This window comes from Caretta caretta, chromosome 1, assembly GCF_965140235.1.
Source record: "Caretta caretta isolate rCarCar2 chromosome 1, rCarCar1.hap1, whole genome shotgun sequence".
NCBI classification, from domain to species: Eukaryota; Metazoa; Chordata; order Testudines; family Cheloniidae; genus Caretta; species Caretta caretta.
In genome coordinates, this window is record NC_134206.1 from 340,560,101 (window position 1) to 340,583,697 (window position 23,597).

General features: G+C 40.5%; 1 protein-coding gene across 4 annotated transcripts in view; it reads left to right on the forward strand.

Annotated features, from left to right (window-relative positions):
* UPF2 (UPF2 regulator of nonsense mediated mRNA decay) overlaps positions 1–23,597 on the forward strand; it is a 137,078-nt gene that overhangs the window by 25,948 nt on the left and 87,533 nt on the right. For 2 of the 4 annotated variants that reach the window (XM_048836594.2, XM_048836595.2), the window contains exons 5-9: positions 389–586; positions 2,331–2,480; positions 8,383–8,454; positions 12,496–12,599; positions 13,657–13,742. In XM_048836594.2, coding sequence (XP_048692551.1) covers positions 389–586; positions 2,331–2,480; positions 8,383–8,454; positions 12,496–12,599; positions 13,657–13,742 — 610 coding nt within the window. The remainder of the gene's footprint in view (positions 1–388; positions 587–2,330; positions 2,481–8,382; positions 8,455–12,495; positions 12,600–13,656; positions 13,743–23,597) is intronic. The other 2 variants (XM_048836596.2, XM_048836598.2) reach the window with 1 other exon arrangement.

Here is a 23,597-nt window from a genome sequence, read left to right on the forward strand (position 1 = left end):
CACCCCCAAAATGATGTATCTAAACACTTTCTGATGCGAATATGGATGAATTCCACTATAACTCCATTTAGTAATCTCGTATAATAGAAGTGTGATAACTTTCTGATTGCACAGTGTAGCTTTGTAATTTCATTGAATGAGACTAGTCTGGTTGTACTTTGTTTAAGATGCTGGGGATATGTGTTTAATAACTTTCAGTTTTAGAAGCCAAGGTAGTGGCAGTAACAAGGAAACTTTTTTTTTTAATATTTAGCCCAAAAGTCTGTCTTTTTAAAATGAAATGATCTAAAGCTTGTGTAGATAGCTTTAACCCTTAGCTTAAAAGAAAATATTTCTTTTAGTATGATTATATTGATAAATTAGTCATTTGTGCATTCTGTGATTCCAGAACATGGACCTGGCATTGACATTTTTACCCCTGGCAAACCTGGAGAATATGACCTGGAAGGGGGCATCTGGGAAGATGAAGATGCTCGAAATTTCTATGAGAACCTTATTGATCTAAAAGCTTTTGTGCCAGCCATTTTGTTTAAAGATAATGAAAAATGTTCTCAGAACAAGGACTCCAGCAAGGATGAGTCTAGAGGTAAAAAATTTGGAAGAAAATGTTCTCGATTTTTTTTTAAAAAAAATTTATTGTGTCCAACAGCCATGCAAGTTTAGCAAAAGTAACAAAAGTCTTTAGTTGAAATAATCATTATTTATATAGCAGTCAGAACACTCCACCAGAATGGATGGTCTTGAGCACAGAAATATGCTAGATAGGTAATCGGAACACAAAGTTGTTTTATGAAAATAATAATAAATAAAAATGAGTACTGATAGCATTTTTCACCCAAATATATCAGTGTGTTTTTGGTGGGTAAGTATTAATATTTGTATATATATGAAAGAAACAAGGTTGTACCTTCACTGCAAAAGACAGGTATGGAGATTTTTTACATTGAGATTATTAACTTGTTAGCTATCTTGATGCAAATTTCTAGTGCAGACAAGGCAGGGGTAGTTTTTACCTTGATGTAGCTAGTCAAGGTCAACCCTATCCCACCCGCATTGCCAACACACCTGAGACTGATTTGGCCTAGCTGCATTGAGGTAAAAACTACTGTGCCTTAACGATCTCGGTGCAAAAATCCTACTGGTGACATCTTGATGTAAAAACATGCCTCCTTCCCCTCCCCCCCTCCCCCTCCAGTGAAGGAAAAACTTAAGTCACAAGAGTTAATGCTTTATCCAGGATCACAGAGTGAGAGTGCCTGTCAGGAGTGGAACTCCAATCATTTGACTCTGAGGGCTTGTCTACTCAGCAAGTTACTGTTTGGCAAGCCATGGTGTGAATCTATAGTGTACCAGCTGGTGTACTGTAGATTCACACTCTGGCTTGGCGAGCAGTAATTTGCTGTGTAGACAAACCTTCAGTCCTGTGTACTAGCCACTAAACATATTGCGTGCCCCAGTGAATACTATTTCCATATAAAGCACATGCCACTTGAAAGTTTTATCAGATATTTTGTTAGTTTATGAAAACAATACATAAGTTATATCAAACTTTTAAAAAAGAGGGATATATGTTTATAAAATGCAAACTAATTTAATTTAGAGATTATAGATACAGTATGCGGAAGAATATTAAAACCAGGAAGAATACTTCTGGTTATGTTTAGATTGTAGTCTTTGGGATCTCTAGCTATGATGAATTAAGATGGTCATCTAAGAAAACAAAAAATATATTTTAGTGTCAGATTCTTATCATAAGTTTATAGATTTTAAGACCAGAACAGACTATTAGATCATCTAGTCCAACCTCCTTTATAACACAAGCCAAAAAATGCTTGTTGTAAATGGTTTCTGTTGGGAGCAAAAAGGAGATACTTGAAAGTTCATTGTAAACAGATGGCACTTTTGAAATTTTGGGTTTATTATTTAATCATGATATTAAACATAGGACACTATAGGTTATGTGTAGAATGCCTAACAAATAACATATCCCAGCCCAGTGAAGACACAGCAAGTACAATTGGGAACAAACCAAGCCACTCAAAAGGTATGAGCACCTTTTAACAGAAGCACATCACAGAAGGAAGTGAATTAGGGAGACTGTTCCAGGCATGTATGGGGATATGAAAGATGGCACAAAGTCCAGAATTGACAAATAAGACTAATGTATTGGTCAGAAGAGAAGTGTGCTTCTTCTCCTTAGACATGAATAAGGGTATGTAAGAGGTCAGGCTAGAGATTCAGGGATGCACCAACGTGTCTTAGAATATTTTTAAGCCATGCCTACTCGTGTTTACATTGCACGTAAAATATTTCTGCTTTCTTTGAAAAAGATTCAAAAGATGCCAAGGATAATAAGGATGTTGCTGGTACTGAGGATTTGGAGTTGGATATGGAAAATTTGGACATTAATGATGATAACTTGGAGTTAGACTGTGGAGATGAAGCAGAAGATCTCACAAAAAAGCTTCTTGATGAGCAAGGTAAAGTCAGAGCTGATAAACATTTTTAGGGCTACTGTATTCTAACTGGGTCCTGGTATTTCTTCAATTCCTTGTATTAATATGGAGGGGTTCTTTTGATTCTTTTGGGCAACGTCTGTAGTAGCTAGAAGCAGTTTGAGCAAGGTCATTCCTTCCTGCATCCTATTGTGCTCAGCAGACACTTCTAACAAAACATTCAATAAAGAGAGATAAGAAATAAAAGTGCACTGCAGAAAGAAAAGAAAACTGGTCCAAAACTGCTAAAGGATTAAAAATAGAAATAACTTCTCCTTTCAGTAAAGACACTGAGATGATTTAGTAACCACTATTTTGAGGTTTGTGTGGTGAAGGTTAATAGATACGTTTGTTACTACTTTGGCATTTGATTGAATTGTGAAAAAGATTAAATGTAAAGGCAGTTCTACTCAGAAAAGTGACAGTAATAAATGGCATGTGAGACTCCATGTTTGTATATCAATTATTATCTTATCAAATGTGTTCAGCTTACAAATAAAAAGATGTTTTACTTTTAAGCCCAATGTGGACTCTAAAAGTCAAACAGGGTTCTTTCCTTCTTGTGCATCATCATCATCAGTAATACAGATTTTGCATTCAATAACAACTATTGCCTTCTCTGATAAACACTCAGTAAAAAATCCTGCTAAGGATGCACAAGAAGGAATAGAATCCAGCACATCCTCTCTCCTGTAACAATGTTAGCATAGATAGCATGGGTGAAAACTGGTAAAATCTAAGTTGGTTGTGGTGTATTCCCACCTGTGAGTTATGAGCCTCCTACCAGTGCTGCTGAACTTCGGGAACCTTCTGAAAAGCAGCACCAAATGTCAGGAGCCAAGGGCCACATACTTCTCAATTACTTCCTTTCTGCAATTAGCTGCAGGAGAAGGGACTTTGTGTGCATTGTGTCCCTTGGTTTTCCCAGAGGTGGATGCAAATGATGCTCTTCATTTTGCCCGGGGATATTTCTTCCCCAGATTTCTGCTCTGTGTATAGGGTCTTCACACTGGACCATTGGTGCAGGCTCAGTAGAGGCTCTGTGGTCTCAAACCAGAAGCCTTATGAATCCCACCCCAAGATATGTTAAGTCATCCTGCTGCCCCCATGAAGGAATAGACTGCATTTGACTTCAAAGATGAAGACTTCAAACAAAGTGGGGATGACTTCGGCAGTGAAGAAGTTTGTTTGTTCCTAAGTCTCAAGTGGGCTCTGAAGCCTCATCAGTTCAAAGATGTGAGCCTTCTGGGGCAAGAACTTAATGGATTCTGAGGGTAATTTCTGCTTCTAAAGTACTTGCCACAGGATCTCTTTTTATCAGGGTGATGAGCTCCCCATGTACCAAAGAGACCTAGTACTAAATAGGCATGCTGGCGGATGGGTGGTTTTACCAGCCAAGGAATGGAAATCAAGTTCCAAACCTCAGTCCTGACAACTTTTGATGGTTCAGATGTGTTGACTCATATGGTGGCATCAACTCTTCTGGAGTCAGTACTTCTGGCTTGAATCTTTGGGCATTTTGTCTGAGGCTTAAGTCTGTGTTGCAGACCACCTTTTCAAGTGGGAGGGTCTTTTCAGCTATAAGATGGATGACCTGATGAAGCAGGTGAAGGACACTGAGTTCACTGCTAGGTCATAGTGCATCCTCAATGGGTGCTGTTTTTCAGAAGGTTTTTGAAGCTCAGTGGTGCTGAGTGTGCCTCCACAATGCAAAACTGGCAGAGGCAACACTATCAAGGAAGTACAGTTATGGTAAGTAGTGAGCTTTATAACTCCAGTCATCAGATATGATTCTGATACACAGAGGGAGCAGATCCATTGACTAAGAATGTGATATCTTTTCATAGTCACTTTTCATAGTAGACATACTTCAAATGTTTTTTTTTTTTAACTACTGCTAAAATAGGGTAACTGCTATAAATTGCATGTCTCTGTAAGCATCAAGATATTCTCCCCGCCCCAGAGAGCTTTCTAAATATGTCAGTGCAAACAAATGCAAGACATAAAGGAAGGGAGCAAGTATTAATGAGAAGGAAGAAAGGATCCTTCCCTCCGTCCGGTCTCTCATTTTGGCTACTGATCTTTCTTCTCAACTTCCCCTTTCTCTGCTACTATCATCAACACCAACGACCTTCTTGTCACTTAATGCCACAATTTGGGGGTTATTTTTTGATTGCCCATCTCCTCTTGTTGCAGAAATCCAGGCTTAATACAACTCCTTCTGTTCCTTCCTCCAAGGTATCCAAGATACATCCTTTTCTTTCCATCCCTGAAACTAAATCTCACCTTCGTGTCCCCATTATATCCTGCTTTGCCTGCTCTAACATCCTCCCCTAACACCCATGTTTCTTTTAATCTATATAAAATGCTGCAGCTTAAGTCATCTGCCTTGCCTTTCATTTTGATCATCTCACTCCTTCTTTGGAATTCCCTTTTATGACTCCACATCCCCTACATTACCACATACATACAAGATTATGGCCATCAATTCAAAACCCTGCATAAATCATACCTTCCTTATTCTCCTTGTTCTTGCTTTGCATTGTCAACCATCCAGCTGTCAGCTTCTTACATAAATACATCCATGTCTTCTTCCATGTGGTCTTCAACCTTCCTTTATCTGCACTTCCTGTACACTCTTGGTATTTAAGTCCCCCTTGATGACCCACTGTTGCCATTCTGCTCACTGCATCTGTTTGACATTTATAGTTTAAAAAACTGTTTCCCTCTTCCTCCATCCTCTGTCTACTTGTCTGTCTGTCCATCAGTTAGATTGTGAGATCTTTGGGGCAAGGACCATTCCTCCATGTCTGTCTTGAAAGCACATTGTGGGCACAACATTAAACACATAAAGTGATTATGTCTGAGAGAAGTATCTTTTTTAGGTTAGAGGAGTGTAGGGGTTTTTTGCAGAAAATGAGATCAGAAAGGCAGGCAGGCGATGTATTGACATACTCTTAGCTCACTGACAGCCCAAAATATTGGGAAACAATGCCAGGTTATCAGACTAACATGCACAATTGAACAAGAAATGAATTGTGACAGTGCACCAGATCCTAGCCACTATGGTATGGAGAGCATGTCTCAAACACATGTCACAAAATACGGATGGACCAGTAATTACGTTAGCTCAGCATGGAAAATTGAGGTCCAAAGTCAGTGGTGGGGCATGGAGAGGGAAGGGACTCTTTCAAAATAGAATGAAAGTTATTATAGCATGACAAAATACCAAATATAAAAATTGATTTGTTTGAAGCATATGGAGGAATCTATGAAATGCACTGTGAAGCTGTGAATACATTGTGAGTGCATTGCAAACCCTACATATTGTACAGAAATTTAGGGAAGTGTGTCACAAAAATCTAAACTGAGACACTTTTATAAATTTGGTGTTTCCATTTGATAAGTTGATTGTTTTTTTAACTTGATTCTTCCATAACCAAAATCTAGTGGCAGCTTGCAAGATGGCCTTATCTGGGGAAGCCGAGTGTCTTTCTCTTAACCACCAAATGCATCATTTGGTGACATTTGTTCTTTCATTCTGGAAGATTGTGAGATAACTGTAATTGAGACAGTATATTATTACTATTATTAATCATGTTTATTACAGTAGTGCTTAAGGGCCAACCAAGAATGGAGTCCCATTGTGCTAGGCACTGTACTCACAGAGTAGCAGACAATCCCTGTGCTGAAGAGCTTACAAACTAAACAGATAAGACAGATACAGGGTGGGGAAAGGACAGAACACACAAGTAGAGCGAACAAAGTGAAAGCAGGAAACGTCATGTTAATGCCACAAAATTTTGGGGTGGTTTAGTTAGGAGGGGATAAGCTTAAATGAAAAGAAAAGTGAAGGGAGAGGGAATGTTGAAGGGAAGGGGGAGGTGAGAGGGACAGAGTAAGAGAGAACAGTGGAAGAGGGTCATGTAAAGAATGAAGCTGAGATGAAGAGACGAAGGGAGTGGGAGGGAGAAAGTTGGCGCAAGCAGTCAGTCAACATGGAGTAAGGAACGTCACGTCAAAACTGTGCAAGTTCTCTGAATGTCAGAAGCTGCTTCTGTAGCTGGTTCAACTGTCTGGACTCTGACTGATTTCTCTCTGCAATTTTCCCGTAAGGCCATATAACATGGGGAGAGAAGGCTCTAGTTTCTCCAAAGTGGTCTCCCCTGCGCAGTTCTGGGTCTGAAGCATGCTAGGGGGAGGGATGGCTCCGTCTGACTCCCATTTTACCTCCTCCTCCCCACCCAGTGCAGAAGTCCCTGCTTTGCCTGCTTCTACCACCTGAAGTCTAGTTTAGTCTAGTCAGCTAGAGTTAACGTCACAGTCTCGTCATTACTAGAAAAAATTAATAAGGGATGTCTTCTGCGCTTAGTGCGCGTGTATAAGTCTCACGTAACAAATGTGCTTTGAGACCTTCCGAATAAACCACATAATAACCGCAAAATTATGTAAGCAAAACAGTTCTCTGCCAGCTATTTGAAATTTGCTAGTGAATATTTTTCAATATTAAAGACAAGGTTATGCTTAGTGAAATCTTTAACATTTTACTCCTGTACACCCTAGTGCTAAAACTGTTAAAAAAGCTTGCCATAGTTTAAAGTGTCTGGCGTGGTGTGCATCCACATGTTTTTTAACTTAGTTTAACAGAGTTTAATGTTTTAACTTAGTTTAATGTTTATGCCATTGGGACAGTTGCAAACACAGTGCTGATTAAGGACGGTTTAACACATCTGCTCTATAAACAGGATTTCTCACCACTTGTTAATCAAATAGAAGCAGTAAATTAGCTTTGAGATTGCTTTAGTTAAACCATATTTGTGAAACCATATTCATAATTGTCTTTCCATCACACTGTGTGAAAGGGATCTTTGAAATAACAGTACGAGGGTAAAGGACAGGGAAAACATAGGTGATAAAATTGAGAGAAATCTAACATGCTTATTACTGCATTATATAAGTGCTGATACATAACAATGATTCACAGAGAGAGGATACTACCCAAGAGTGACCAAAATCCTGTCTTTCCCATGCTGAAGTTTTGTTCCCCATTTTTTATATCGTTTAACTAATTAAGCAAAAGTAATTGAATCAATCGTTTTAAAACACAGAGATATTTTTCTTGCATGTTCGCAAAGTGTTCCCAATGTTGGTGTAGAAAACTTGGTGTTTTTGGTTTTGCTTTTTTGTGATTGGTGCTGTATAGTTCTGAAACTGCCTTTTCTGTTATTATGGTGACAGTAACTATTTATTGTCAATTGTGAGAGTGCCAAGTTCCTTTAGCTTTGTACACAAGTATCTTTGATAAGTAATACTCTCTGCCCCATCCCCCAATAAAAAATGTTAAAATGACCACCCGTTGGCTGGCCTGGTATTCTGCATTGGCAGCAATTGGAAGAGTCATTTCAGTTTCTGAGCTTTCCAGTCCATTAGGGAGTGGTAATAACACAGTGGAATCCACAGATTTTCATCTTACCCATAACCAGTTAGTAGGAAATTACTTGAACTAGTTTTTACATGTCACAAGGCATTGTATAGAATTGGCATCTTTTGAAGATGTCATCTTGCATTCTAAATTAAATTCCAAAATAAATTAACTTTTTCAGTTTAACTTTACAAAAAGAAGACTATTACTATGTAGCATGGTTTGTGTGGAGTTTTACTGATGAATAAGAAGAAACAGTCCCCACCCCAAGAAGCTTAAAATGTCTGTTGAATGTAACTATAACAAGAAGTAATAAAACCATGAGGACGGAAAGGGAGGATATGATACTCAGAAGGAAAGTTGAAACTGCTCATTGAAAAGTATTATTTATAAGGGATTTGGATCAACTTATTTTACTTCTGTCATGTTTATTTTGGGTACATTTTATTTTTGTTTTATTTTTAGTATGCTCAGGCAGGAGAGAGGGAGCAGATAGCACCGGAGCTGAAAATAGTGACGGAAAACAAGCTGAAAGAAGTGAGTTTTGAGGTGCTGCTTGAAGGAGAGGAGGGTGCTTGGCACGTGGAAGGAATGAAGCTGTGTGGAGGGAGACAAAGGGAGTATTAAGAAAAGAGGAATGGACATAGTGAAGGGTACAAAGGTGTTGGGAGTAGAAGGAAGTTAGTGTTGATGCATAGCTAGGGTTTAAAATAGGTTTTCAATACCAAGTAGTCTACAACAGAGAGAACATTCAGAAAATGAGCTTGAATTTTATGCCTGTTTACTCAATATCCTATTTAGATCCTATTTGTTTTTCTAGAAACAAAAATAAAAATAAAAAACCAAGATGTTGAGAAATATTTGCTGTGAATTATCCTGAGGGGTTGGATGGCTCAGGAAGCTGGTAATTATGATCTGGAATCTTTCTTCACGAAGGCTGTAATTCAACAAAGCAGTTAAAAACTTGTGTAATGTTAAACATGTGCTTAAGTGCAGTGCTGAATCAGGACCCAAGACACCAACTTGAATCCAATCCTTGTTAGTAGCATCTGAAAGCTGCTCAGTTTGAAATTAATTTGATGACTTTAATACAGTGGACAGGTGACCACATCACAAAAAACACTTCCATAATTGTTACTAACTTGTTCCTTTGTCAGCATTCTAAACAGAGAGGCCAAAGACCAAAAGGACCTAGAGGCTGAAACACTCTCTGCTCCCTGACAGGGTGGAGCTTCTAGGGGAGATATTAGCAACTAGCCCAGCTGAGCCAAGGGAAGCAGTACCAAGAGTTTCTATAGAATTAGCTGGTGGAATGTGGTCATGGTTATATACTAATGGAAGAGGGGTCGGCAGGAGTGGAACCCATGCTCCCTGAGACAGTAGGGAGGGAAGAGGCAAATATAGCTTGTGCAATAGCACAATATAGCAATAGCTTATAGCAATAGCAGCTTATATAAAATATAAAATATTTAAAATATAGCTTATAGCAATTGCAGCAGGTATTAGGAATAATTCATGACCAAAAAGCTCTAGTCTTTTCCCCATTTCTATCAGCCTGTTCCCCTGAAAATTATAAGAACCGATCAACTTGACTTGTAGTAAATTAAAAATATTTAAAGTATTTTCAGATACTACAGCAGTATTGGTATCCCCTGCCAATCTTTGTAGCTTTTCTTATTTAAAACATTTTTCTCTTTGTTGCTGTGAAAGAGTCCTGGAATAAAAGGGGGAAACTGAGTGGCTATACAGGAGAAACAATGAAATAACGTACTGTCAAGTGTACAAAATAAAAGTGTTTTTCTTTTCTCTCTTCCAGTTACAGTAATTCTAATTGTTACTTGTAAAAATAATACATAAAAAAATTAGAAGTGGAGTAGATGGAGTATGACATGATAGTGGGACCTTCCAGAAGGGTTGTCTGAGAGGTAGTTGGAGAGAGGAGTGGAGCAAAGAGAGAGTTTTTGTTGTTGTTCTTTTTTCATAAGAGCCATCACCATAGAGATGGGAGCTGAGATAATGAGAACAGATGTGGTCCCCTACAGAGAGTATAGAGGCTGTTTGGAGAGAGAACCATGAGGAATACTAACAGACAGGAGGTAGAGGGAAGGATGAGAAGCTACTAAAGAAAACGCTGGAGATGAGCCAGGAGAGCATAGCTAGAGAAGCCTAAATAGGAGAAAATGGAGAGGGGGACATTTTAAATCCATTTCCATAGACATTTCTCCAAAAATGAAATGCCTCTTGCTTGGGAGCTGTTACATGCAGTCTGGTGAAATAGATAGATTCTCAGGGCCTCGATGTTTGAAGTTAAATTAAGTATTTAGACCTTTATGGGCCTTGTCTCTCTCCCCACCACAAGATCTTCCTCTCTCAATAGCTCCTCCAACTTACCAGTTGCCTTCGAAAGGGAGGAGGTGCAGTGGCCTACTGTGTTATCTCTGGCATCTTCAATGGAGGATGGCAAGTTTTAAGTTCTCCTCTGTCTTCAGGAGGCAGCTCTGTCACTCTTGCTATTGTTCATGCCCAGTCTTCTCCCCCCCCTTTTTTTTTTCTTTTCTGGCAATGGAAAGAGGTTTGGGGTTGCACAAATTCTTTTGTATTCCCTGTTCCCCAAGTTTCCCTGTGTTCTCTGTTCCTCCGCATCCCACTCACATGTGTCTGTCTCCCACTCAGCCCAAAGATAGTTAGGGGAAGGATTAGGCAGTCCTCTCCCGCCTCTATACTTTAGAAGCATGGTGAGTGTACTTTCTGCCTGTTGCCTGGACTCTCTTCCCTGTTACAGTTGTGCTGCCCTGCTCAGCTCTGAAGCTCCAGTAGACAGGAGAAGCTTAGAAGAGGCCATCTCAGGCATCCTTCCCATATGTTCCTCTCCACAGAGACTCCAAGGTCAATAGGCCAGCTTTTTAACTGCTCTACCAGCTGTCCAGGATTATAACTAGGACAGGGAGCACAAAGGATGGGTTTTAAATGTCAGACAGTTGGCAAGTATGTAGGAGAGGTATTTCAAGAGCATATGGCTTCCACTTGCACATCCAGCACCTCTGCCTCTCAGGACTTCCACACATTCGTTTGTAGTCTGTCTTGCCAATCTATGGAGCTCATGGGACTTTCTCACTGAATGCCATTGTTTCCACCAGACCCTCTACCCTGTGTGAGTCATCGGTTCACCTTTGAGTGATTGTGCACATGGATTCCACTTCTGGTGCACATGTACCTGAGAGCAGATTCTTTTGGTCTATAGTGTCATTGGGGCTGCACCTGTGCTTTGGATGCGCTCATACTCCCCTCACCTGACGGCATAAAGGGCAGAGTGGGCCCAATCATCTCTCAGTTCCTTCTTTCCACCCATGGCCGTGAGATGGAACACCTGCAGTGTCCACTTTTCTGTGCACTGTGCGACTTTCATACCCATGTGGGAGATTCAGGCCCACAGGGCTAGTCTACCTTGCATAGTGTCCCTAAAAGACTCTTAGGCTGCACCCTACATTTTACCAGAATTGTCTGATATTCATTTAAATCTGGTGATTCACTTTCCAGTTTTTTCCCCAGGTCCCAGTCAAACCAAAGGAAAGCCAACACCCTTGATGTGTACAGGGCTATCTCATACTACTTACATCAAACAAGGCTCTTCAGGAGCGCTCACAGGCTGTTTGTAATATTGCAGATAGGAGCTCTTCTAGGCTGTTAGTAGCATTGTAGATAGGGTTAAATGTCAAGCAGTATTTACTCAAAGATTGTCTAGGCAGGTATCAAATTTTATTAAATCATACTATGAGATAGCTAGATTAGATCCATCCATATAGGTGAGACACCAGTCCATCTTCTGTGGCTTCTTCGAGAAGCATCCCAATTTCTGAAATTTGCAAGGCATCTATGTTGGGATTAGCAGAAGAAAGGACAGTTACTTGCCTTACAATAACTGTGGTTCTTTAAGATGTCTTGTTCACACGGATTCCATGACCTGCCCTCCTTCCCCTCTATTACGGAGTCCTATACCATCTGGATTCTGTATTTCCAAAGGAGCTGAGGGATCAGGTGGGCCCACTCCACCTTTTATGCCCTTATGTGAGGAGGTGGTGGGGCATTCAGGATGCAGGTGCAGCCCCAATGGATGCTGCTGGCCAAAAGTATCTGATCTCATGTGCGTGAGGCACATGCACACCAGAAGTGAAATCCATGTGGACAACACACCCTGAAGAACCACAGTTACTATAAGGTAAGTAACTGTTCTTTCATTGCCCACCTCTCCTCATTCAGATCTTCTTGTGACCCATATCATATAGTTGAAAGAACCTTTCATGTCTTGGTAAGAATATGTAGTTGCTGATGCACCCACTGAGTGTAATTTAACAGGTAGAAAATACTTATTTATTCATAGTCCATGAATAGGAAGGTATCCAGCCAATAGCCCTTTAGATTAGTTAATAGTTAACTTCCTTGTCTCTTCCCCCTCCCTCACAGGTATCTATAGGTGAGTATTGTAAGCATTGAACAGATCCCTGTATCACATTTAGAGAATTAAATACAATAGTTTTTATTGTGCACCATAAAATGTGCTGGCTGTTTGCTTTCTACTAGAACAAGAGGATGAAGAAGCCAGTACTGGGTCTCACTTAAAACTGATAGTAGATGCTTTCCTTCAGCAACTCCCAAACTGTGTCAACAGAGACCTCATAGACAAGGTAAAGTCACATTATTATATTATCCTCCCATAATCCCACAAGCCTTGCATGTTAATTTGATCAAAAGTATACTTCAGGTGTTTGGTACCAGTGTAATCGCAAGAGAAACTGTAAGCAACATTGTAGGCTGTATAAGCTTCAAGGAGAGGTTTTTCATGTTTTTACACAAGAATTTTCAGAATTTTCCAGGCAGCTGACTTGGCTATTTCTTTCATATTTTATGTCGCCATATCAGAGCATAAGGTCCTGTATAGGCCAAATCAACTACCTCTGCTGCTTGGTTTTGAAATACCTTCATGCTTTGGAGTCTAGCAGGTGTAGAGTCTCTTCCTGATCTTGAGAGAGTACTTCCTTCTCTCTCCCTCATACAGGCAGCAGTTGGGTAAGGGCTTGCCTACCCAGAGAGTTAGAATCCAGAATCAGACCTTAACCTGGGTAAGGGGATCATGGTACTTAGGGCCTGTCTACGCACAAATGTTAATTCAAATCAAGGTAGAATGTGAGTTTCAAGTGCAACAGCTAGTCCTGATTAATTTCATGTGTGGATGCTCTTATTCAGGAATAAGAGTGCTTTATCCCAAAATGGCTTAATCCTCATAGGAAGTGGATTAAGTTAATTCAGAATAATGCATTCTTATTCTGGAATCATATCATCCACATATGGAGTTAATCAGTAACAGCTATTGTACCTGCACAATTGCCGTATGTGGCTGCTGGTCCTCCAGAAAAGGCAAACTCCCCAGCCTCTCTCCATAGCTAGTGAACCTTGCAACTGTTTCCCAGACAGTTGACTCATTCTTTCTCTCCCTCCCCATCAGCCCAGAGTTTCCATTTTCCATCTAGTGGTCCAAAGGTTCAATCTATTCTCTAGTATAGATTTTAACATTCATGTCTTCTGAATGTGTAAATTCTAGCTAGAAAATGAAGATTTTTTTTTAAGCAATTGCGTGTAGCAAAAGCTTGATTTAAGTAACAGACACTTTGAATACATACGTTTTACTGCTTTATGTGTAGAAATTCAAGTTTAAAGGTGGAAACGTTGACTTTTCTCTTATAGGCAGCAATGGATTTTTGCATGAGTATGAACACAAAAGCCAATAGAAGAAAGTTAGTACGAGCTCTCTTCATAGTTCCTAGACAAAGGTAGGAAAAGAAAAAAAGAATGTAGAGTAACACTTCATTTAACTTTGCTTTAGTGATTTAAACAGACAAGAATGTCCAGTGCAACTACGAAGTCTCATGTATCTACTACATTTACCCGTGATGCACACTTCTCTGGTGGTATTTGTTTATGGATTAAGGATAAACTTAAAATCAGCAATCAAACTAAGGTTGTTGGTACTGGAAAAATTTTCAGTATGGGTACTCTTGCAACGAGTATTTTCTGGTGATAGTTATGGTTATAATCTTTTGGTGGCTCATGTTTTGTTTAAACAAAGATATAAAAAATAAAGCTTTTCCAGGAAAAAGAAGTTCACGTGTCACTCAGGAAAGCTTCAATACTAGTAGCTGAAAGTCCATCCTGTCGCACAGGTATGGCATTTGGGCCACGTAGTCCATTATCTATGCACTCTCCCTCATACAACCAATGAAATTGTTGCATGCAGTTCAGCTGTAGGGTATGGGTGGTGATTGGTTGAGTTACCTTTCATAGTGATATCAGAGGTAACTCAACCTCTCTGGTCTAGGACTCTTGGAATATGTAAGGCATAGCGGCCTTACTGTATACCACACATATCTAATTTATAGAGTCAAAATGTCAAGAACTTAAAAACCGGACAGTAACAGACTGCAAATCCCAGTGGTGATTGAACTTGGTGATATTCTAATAAAAAGAAGTTCTCAGCCATGCTTCCAGCTGTTTCCATTGCTACACACTGATTCAAAAGGCATTCATTCTTTGCGTCAGAGTGATGCAGAATGATAATCCTCGAATCTTGTTATATGGATTGTCCCTGGGAAGCGTTGCAGTAAGATACAGTGGTGATGTATAGTAATTAGTTTCTATGTGAGATCTTGCTATATGTTATGAATAATCTCAAGATAATAGCTTTACCCCATTGAGCTGTCATGGGAGTTTTGTTGTACTGAAACCTTTTGTGCCTTCTTTCTGCGTCTCCATATGGTCAGCCAGCTTTTCCCATGCTTTCACTGACCACATCTGTTATCTGAGTGGCACTTCGATGGGAATTCTATCAATTAAGAGCTTCAATGTTTTCTCCCTGACCGCCTGTTTTAAGAGGTCAGAGATTTTACCTACAAACAGCATAAGACTCAAATGGCATGTTTTTAAAAAAATAATTTTTAAGAATATAGAGAGAGAAAATTATATTAAACCGAACAAGTTGACCTGTGTAATGTATCTAGCCTTACTCTCTGCCAAAGCTCATCTAGATAGGTGCACCTTATGTGCTTGTCATGAAGAAAAAATCTTACATTTCTAGTGTGTGCATTGCCGCCAACATCTCATCTCATCTTTTGACAGGCAGTGTTAATGTTGCAGCCTTGGATTTTCAGATTTCTTGTGTCATCTCTCTGTATCTTCCTAGAGTCCCTCCCTTGTAATTTTCATGTTACTTTGATCTGCCTCTCCTCATGTGACCCTGACCATAACAGGTAGTACTTCGTGCAAGAGAACAGTCTCTTAAAAAATGTCTTGTTTATGGTCCTAGTCCAATCAGGATTGTATTAAGTGCTATGAATAAACCATTTTTTCCATTTAAAAAGCTGTATACAGTAAAAGCTGTGTTATCCGGCACTTTAACAACCAGAGAGTTCTATAAACCAGCATTTCAGATCTTCATTGAAAATCCAGTTTATAGTCCAGTTGGCACGGGGCCGGAAGGCTCCCTACCTGGCTCTGGAAGCGGCAACATGTCACTGCTGCTCCTAGGCAGAGGAATGTCCACGAGGGGTTTGAGTACAATAGGTGATGCAGGGCTGGGCCGCTGGAGAGAGTTTGGGTGCGGGAGGGGGCATGGAGCTGGTGGTTGGGGGAGAGGGCGCCAGATCCAGGCGGCGCTCACCTCGCGTGGCTCTGCACTGCCCCCACCTCGCCCTGAGCCCTGGCTCCACAGCTCCCATTGGTGGGGAACAATGGCCAGTGGGAGCTGTGGGGGCGGTGCCTGTAGGTGGAGACAGCCTGCAGAGCTGCCTAGCCACTTTAGGAGCAACAGGGACATGTTGCCGCTTACGTGGAGCCGCCCGAGGTGACCACCACCCGGATCCCCTCCTGCGCCCGAACCCCCTGCTCCAAGCCCCCTCCTGCACCCAAACTCCCTCCCAGAGTCCATACCCCATACTTCCTCCAGTCCCCAGCCCTGAGCCCTCTCCCACACCCAAACTCCCTCCCTCTTAGTTAACCGGAATTTTTGACTTACCCCCATTCTCCCAACATGCCAGATAACAAAGCTTTCACTGTACATGGTGCAATAGCTATCTTCCAGCCCATCTTTGCATCCTGTTAGTATGTACTATTCGAAGGACCTTCTATTCTTGTGTAATGGCCATGCTTTTGCATACTGATTATCCTGGTGTTAACCTGAATGTCTGCTTTGCATCTGAGATTAGAAAGATGTGCTCATCTAATTCTTTAGTGGTGGAGCTGTCAAAAGATGACAGTTGTTAGAGCTCATTGTACTATTTGTGTTAATGGGATGTGTCCTCAGCAGCAATCAGCTGACCCCTTGTCCTTGCAAGTTATCGGGGTAACTTAAATAGATTATTGGAAAGGCAACAAATTGATTGAACATGTTTGCCTGTGGATGCAAGGTGCATTTCAGTTCTCTCTAGTGTAGACCAAGCCTAAAAAGCCTGTCCTTTTTTTATAACACCACATTATACTGTGCTTAACTCAGTTTTCCTTTTCCTCTTTGCCTTCACTGTAATACCTGCCAAATTATACTGAATTTACAAGATGTAATATTTAATAAATTATCATTATGCCTAACAAGATAAGTCTCTTTTTTACATGGATTTTAGGTCATTATTATCCTCTACTCTTTAGTGGCTCATTGAAAAAGAACAAAATAAACAGCTTTTAACAGCTAGAGCTAGCGATTAATTTGAGCAGTCTTATCTCTACAGCATGTTGGAGGGATGCAAGCATGGGAAATGGAACAAGTGTTACTGTATGTTTCCAGAACCTCATTTGAAAAATGGAAATGGTATAATACTTTTATCACTGCAGAGAAACTTGTGCTGATTACAATGGGGCTGAAGTCCAAATGCCTTTCTGGTTTTATTTGTTTAATGTGAATCCAAGTTTTGAGCAGGTTTCAGAGTACCAGCCATGTTAGTCTGTATTCGCAAAAAGAAAAGGAGTATTTGTGGCACCTTAGAACCTAACAAATTTATTTGAGCATAAGCTTTCATGAGCTACAGCTCACTTCATCGGATGCGTTCAGTGGAAAATACAGTGGGGAGATTTATATACATAGAGAACATGAAACAATGGGTGTTACCATACACACTGTAACCAGAGTGATCACTTTAAGGTGAGCTATTACCAGCAGGAGAGCGGGGTTGGGGACGACACACCTTTTGTCGTGATAATCAAGATGGGCCATTTCCAGCAGTTGACAAGAACGTCTGAGGAATAGTGGGGGGGAGGTGGGGGAGATAAACGAGGGGAAATAATTTTACTTTGTGTAATGACCCATCCACTCCCAGTCTCTATTCAAGCCAAAGTTAATTGTATCCAGTTTGCAAATTAATTCCAATTCAGCAGTCTGTCGTTGGAGTCTGTTTTTGAAGTTTTTTGTTGAAGAATTGCAACTTTTAGGTCTGTAATCGAGTGACCAAAGAGATTGAAGTGTTCTCCAACTGGTTTTTGAATGTTATAATTCTTGACGTCTGATTTGTGTCCATTTATTCTTTTACATCGAGACTGTCCAGTTTGGCCAATGGAAATGGCAGAGGGGCATTGCTGGCACATGATGGCATATATCACATTGGTAGATGTGCAGGTGAACGAGCTTCTGATAGCGTGGCTGATGTGATTAGGCCCTGTGATGGTGTCCCCTGAATAGATATGTGGACACAGTTGGCAATGGGCTTTGTTGCAAGGATAGGTTCCTGGGTTAGTGGTTCTGTTGTGTGGTTGCTGGTGAGTATTTGCTTCAGGTTGGGGGGCTGTCTGTAAGCAAGGACTGGCCTGTCTCTCAAGATCTGTGAGAGTGATGGGTCGTCCTTCAGGATAGGTTGTAGATCCTTGATGATGCGTTGGAGAGGTTTTAGTTGGGGCATGAAGGTGATGGCTAGTGGCGTTCTGTTATTTTCTTTGTTGGGCCTGTCCTGTAGTAGGTAACTTCTGGGTACTCTTCTGGCTCTGTCAATCTGTTTCTTCACTTCAGCAGGTGGGTATTGTAGTTGTAAGAATGCTTGATAGAGATCTTGCAGGTGTTTGTCTCTGTCTGAGGGGTTGGAGCAAATGCAGTTATCTCGTAGAGCTTGGTTGTAGACAATGGATCGTGTGGTGTGGTCTGGATGAAAGCTGGAGGCATGTAGGTAGGAATAGCGGTCAGTAGGTTTCCAGTATAGGGTGGTGTTTATGTGACCGCTTATTAGCACTGTAGTGTCCAGGAAGTGGATCTCTTGTGTGGACTGGTCCAGGCTGAGGTTGATGGTTGGATGGAACTTGTTGAAATCATGGTGGAATTCCTCAAGGGCTTCTTTTCCATGGGTCCAGATGATGAAGATGTCATCAATGTAGCGCAAGTAGAGGAGGGGCATTAGGGGACGAGAGCTGAGGAAGCGTTGTTCTAAATCAGCCATAAAAATGTTGGCATACTGTGGGGCTATGCGGGTACCCATAGCAGTGCCGCTGATTTGAAGGTATACATTGTCCCCAAATGTGAAATAATTATGGGTGAGGACAAAGTCACAAAGTTCAGCCACCAGGTTTGCCGTGACATTATCAGGGATGCTGTTCCTGATGGCTTGTAGTCCATCTTTGTGTGGAATGTGGTGTAGAGGGCTTCTACATCCATAGTGGCCAGGAGGGTGTTTTCAGGAAGACCACCGATGGATTGTAGTTTCCTCAGGAAGTCAGTGGTGTCTCTAAGATAGCTGGGAGTGCTGGTAGCCTAGGGCCTGAGGAGGGAGTCTACATAGCCAGATTTCAGAGGAACAGCCGTGTTAGTCTGTATTCGCAAAAAGAAAAGGAGTACTTGTGGCACCTTAGAGACTAACCAATTTATTTGAGCATGAGCTTTCGTGAGCTACAGCTCACTTCATCAGACAATCCTGCTCTCAGGGTGCCAATGCCTGAGATGATGGGGCGTCCAGGATTTCCAGGTTTATGGATCTTGGGTAGCAGATAGAATACCCCTGGTTGGGGTTCTAGGGATGTGTCTGTGCGGATTTGTTCTTGTGCTTTTTCAGGGAATTTCCTGAGCAAATGGTGTAGTTTCTTTTGGTAACCCTCAGTGGGATCAGAGGGTAATGGCTTGTAGAAAGTGGTGTTGGAGAGCTGCCTAGCAGCCTCTTGTTCATATTCCGACCTATTCTGAGGCTGTGGATGGCATTGTGTTCTGTACGGCTGAGGTTATGGGGCAAGTGATGCTGCTTTTCCACAATTTCAGCCAGTGTGCGTCAGCAGAAGCACTCTATATAGAAGTCCAGTCTGTTGTTTCGACCTTCAGGAGGAGTCCACCCAGAATCCTTCTTTAATGATCCCTGAGCAGGTTTCAAGATTATCAAAGGCTGATTCATAAACACAGTTCTCTTTCTGAGCATCTTTCATTTATTCTGAAGAGTGCATTCTTTGTTCTAACATGGAACAAACACAATTACTGAAATAATTCCTAGAAGAATTCAAAATGTGAATCTGACAGATCAGCGTTAATCTGCCAATTACTAATATTTGATAACGAGTACAATCGGTGCTGAGAGAGAACTAATAGTTTGTTCGCTAAGATCTTGTACAGTTCCCCTTTTGCCCATTATGACTCCCTTAGTATCCATTCTGCCACATGCCCTTCCCATGTTTCCTCCTGGAAATGTCCCTCTCCTGCTATGTGGGTTCTCAACTGGACAATGATCTTAGTCTGCATTCTGTGCACTGCCCTTGTTCCCTTACCTTTTTCTTGTGATGCCTAACTAGTTGTGCTAGTCAGCTGGAGAACCACTGATGGTATGTTTGTTGGTCTGCTTGCTCTGAACCACAGGTGTCTAGTCACAGTAAGAGTATCTGCCATGGAGATACAGATGGAACACTGACTGGGGCTGCAGTAGGAAGAGCAGAGCTGGCAGATATGCTGTTTGCAGTCCCTTGGGTAGCAGCTCCTCGTGTGTCTGAGGGGCTGTGAGGATCATACCTAGCAGCCCCTCCGCTCATTGTGCTGAAGCCCCAGCTGACAGTCTCTCCTATTTAGATTTCTTTCAGTATAATCTATTGGAGTTGGTAAGGAGAAACTCACTCTTTTTTTTCTTTTGGTTTTAAACCAGACTTTTAGTATTTTTGTAAGAATTCTACATGCTGTGTTATGTACAGCATATAGTGCCAAGAATATATAATTATACAATAAAATATTAACATGCTTTACTAAAGTAAATCGCACATTCCCTACCCTAAAAACTTACAAATTGTTCCTTAACAGACTCTTCTCTGAGGGATGCCAAGTTGATGCATCCCAGTATGCTAGCTGCCTTTTTGTACTGCTGCTACAAACTATACTTACCATTTCCAGGAATTTCCAACATCCCTCCATAATGTCAGTGGAAAAACAAAATGTCAGAAAGCATTATGTGTCTGTCCTTGATTTAAAAGGTCAGAAGAACAGCATCCTTCTAGAAAGTAGAATAAAAAGTATATTTCAAATACATTTAGTCTTCCTGGATAATTGTACTTATTTCAAGTCATATAGTCTGAATTATTACATTGATATCCAAAACAGTAAGATTAGACAAAGGTGGTTCTTTTATTTTAAAAGTGGTTTTTGTTTTTTTTCTGTTCAAATAGGTATTAGTTGTTAAAGAACCACTTCCCCCATGAACTCTTTGCTACTGCTTGCAAAACACTGCATTTATGCACTTACTGATTAATGTGAACAGTTTCGTGCACCCATAATCAACTTTTTAAGTACATTATTATTCAGTGTTGCTCTTTGTAGGCTTTCTGACTCTGTTGTTAGGATAGAGTGTTTTGATACTCTTCACACCCTATTTGGCAAAAAAAATAAAAAGGCAGTTTTGTTTTTCAACTGAATGAAAATTGGTGTCAGAATAGTACTGCATTGCACAGTGTGGTTGTTTATGAATGGGGCACATTTAAATTCTTCAGCTGACCACAACAGTACACAATGTCTTAGTTAATCAAGATTTTGCTTGCTAGCATTCAAGTAGCTTTCATACTTGTAATTAAAAAGTACCCATTTAAAACTAAATATTAATAGATTAATCCAGGGTAATTTTATTTTTACAAAGCAGCTGTACAGTAGTTAAAACACTATTACCCTTGATTTCAAGACAATTATGGATAATTTATTGTTGGCTAACTGGATTGTTACATCTGTCCAGTAAAACAGTTAATTTTGGTTTATTTGCATATTGCAATCCTGTTGGTATTCTCCATCAATAGAAAAACTTGCATGGTCTTCTCGGTTTTAAATTCTAGTAGACTTTGAATTCTAGAATAAGAGATAATGAAAGTTTCTGTTATGGGTTCTGAGTTCTCCCATTGTCTAATATTTCTTAATGTGTTAAGGTTAAAATGACATCTTGGATTGAGAAAACTATTACCCATAAGGTATTGAAATTTTGAGCGTTAGTTATTTTTAAGTCAAGAGATATTAGTTTTCTTCTCAAAGGTGAAAGCTCTGCATTTTTTATTTAAATTTAAACTAACTTCTAAAAAAAAACTTATTTACTTTCTTTCAACTCCTTGGCTTGTCAGTATCAGTGACAAGGTCAGCTTTTTGTTGAACTGAAGGTTAGCATATCCCTGTTCCTGAGGACTTTACATTTCCGGATGAATGCCTCTGAGGGCTTTGCTTAGGTTATTGAGCCTTTTTCGCTAAGGCAAGAAAACCCATTGTTGAGAAGCATGAAAAGTCAGTGGCATAATTTGTTGTGATCATTCCCACTGTCTTGATTGATGGCAGTAAGAAAGGAGTTGACGTCATCAGTCAATATTTTGTGACTGTTGATCAGTATATGGGTAAGAGCATTGAACTATTTAGATCCTATGAATACATTTTAGTTAATTGAATTATGATTTGAAGTATGAGGTGGTTATTTTTTATTGTGTGTTACCTAAATTTACATGTCCTTAAGATGCCCCTCTGGAAAAATCCTATTTTCCAAGTACCCAAGATCTTCGGTTTTTTACCTTGTAATTTTGAAGACACCTGATTTGAAGAAGCCACATGTATAGCTTTAATTGAGCTAGGTCTTTATATTGTAAGATCAGTATTTTAAAAACCCCCAGGGGACTAAGATATCCCAGAAATGTGTCTCAACGGGTATAAATGCAGGCCAGCCTAATGTTCTAATGGCAGTGTAACACAGGGATCCAAAATCAGGGTATGATTCAGTCTGGAGTACCTGCACCAAGAAGGTCAAGGGATGAAACAACACTGTGTGTCTCACTAGTGGTTTTGTTTGACCTTGCTCAAAGTGCTGGGGATAGACTTCACAGAATGCTTCGTCCATGAGGCCAGATCTTAGTGAGTGAAAGAGGAAACAGCAGACCCAGTTCATTATATTTCCCCCTCCTCAAAAAAGGGAAGATATTATGTGAGATGAGGAAAATGATCAAATGAAAACAATTTGAATTAGAGCATGAATTTACAAAATATAGGTACCAATAGGTGGTACTATTGCACACTGTAAACTTGTATCAGTGTGTGTGAGAAAAAGAATAGACCAGATCTTGCTGGTTGCCAGTTTCACAGTAATTGACCTCAGGCTTTTCTTTACTATATTTCACCTATTTGGAAATGCATGCTCTTAGTATTTTCCCCAATAAAGAAACCTTTTGTGTTCTCCGATGGAACAGCAGCAGTGTGCTCTAAGGCAGTGGTTCTCAACTGGGGTCCCTGAGGGGACTGCGAGCAGGCTTTAGGGGGACTGCCAAGAATGGCTGACATTAGACTCTCTAGGTCCCAGTGCAGAAAGTCCAAGTCCTGCAGCAAGGGACTGCAGCCCGGAACCCTGAGCCCCACCACCCAAGTCTGAACCCGAAGCCTGAGCAACTTAGCTTTGCGGTGCCCCCTGTGGTTTGGGGCGCTGAGCAATTGACCTGCTTGCTGCAGCTTAATGCTAGCCCTGGCTTTTATATGTAGAAAAAAACACCTGTTATGGCACAGCTGGGCCATGGAGTTTTTATTGCATTGGCGGGGGGGCTGAGAAAGAACCCCTGCTCTAAGGCTTAATTTTCCCAAGTATGTTGGGTTTAAGGATATAAAATTAATTAATGGCTCTTAACATTCAAGTACTTTAGCTCTAAACAAAACTTCATGTTTTTCCTTTTAAGAAAGAGGAATTGAGCATCCAGGAAAAACAATACCCTCAAATAAAGCGGAACCCAGCAAAAGCATTTCTTTTTGTTTGAGTATTTCAGACTTCTCATGGAGTTAATGGATAATGTTGATAATGTGGTATTAATTAGCTGTGCCGAGTATCCTTGACTACCTGTTCTAGTAAACTTTTTATTGTTTAACAAGAGGGAGAATAAAAGCCATTTAACACTTAACTGAAGCGTGTGTTAACTTTCACTGAGATTTCTGTGCATCATTAAGAGTCAGCTTGGCTTTCTGTCTTTCTGAGCTGTAGAGTGCTGTGTAACTTACTGTGCAGTTGGGCTGAAAATTTAAATGGACAAGCTCCTGTCTCCTCTATGTGGATGTTAAAGATTTCATACCTCGTAAAGGTTTTCCTGGGAGACATTGCACAGTGTTTCTCCTCAGCCCCTTGTTGTGCGATGTGTGCTATCTACACTTGTTTTCTGTCTGGCTGCTGCCCTCTAATCCAGAAATAGTTGAACTTTAGTGGTGA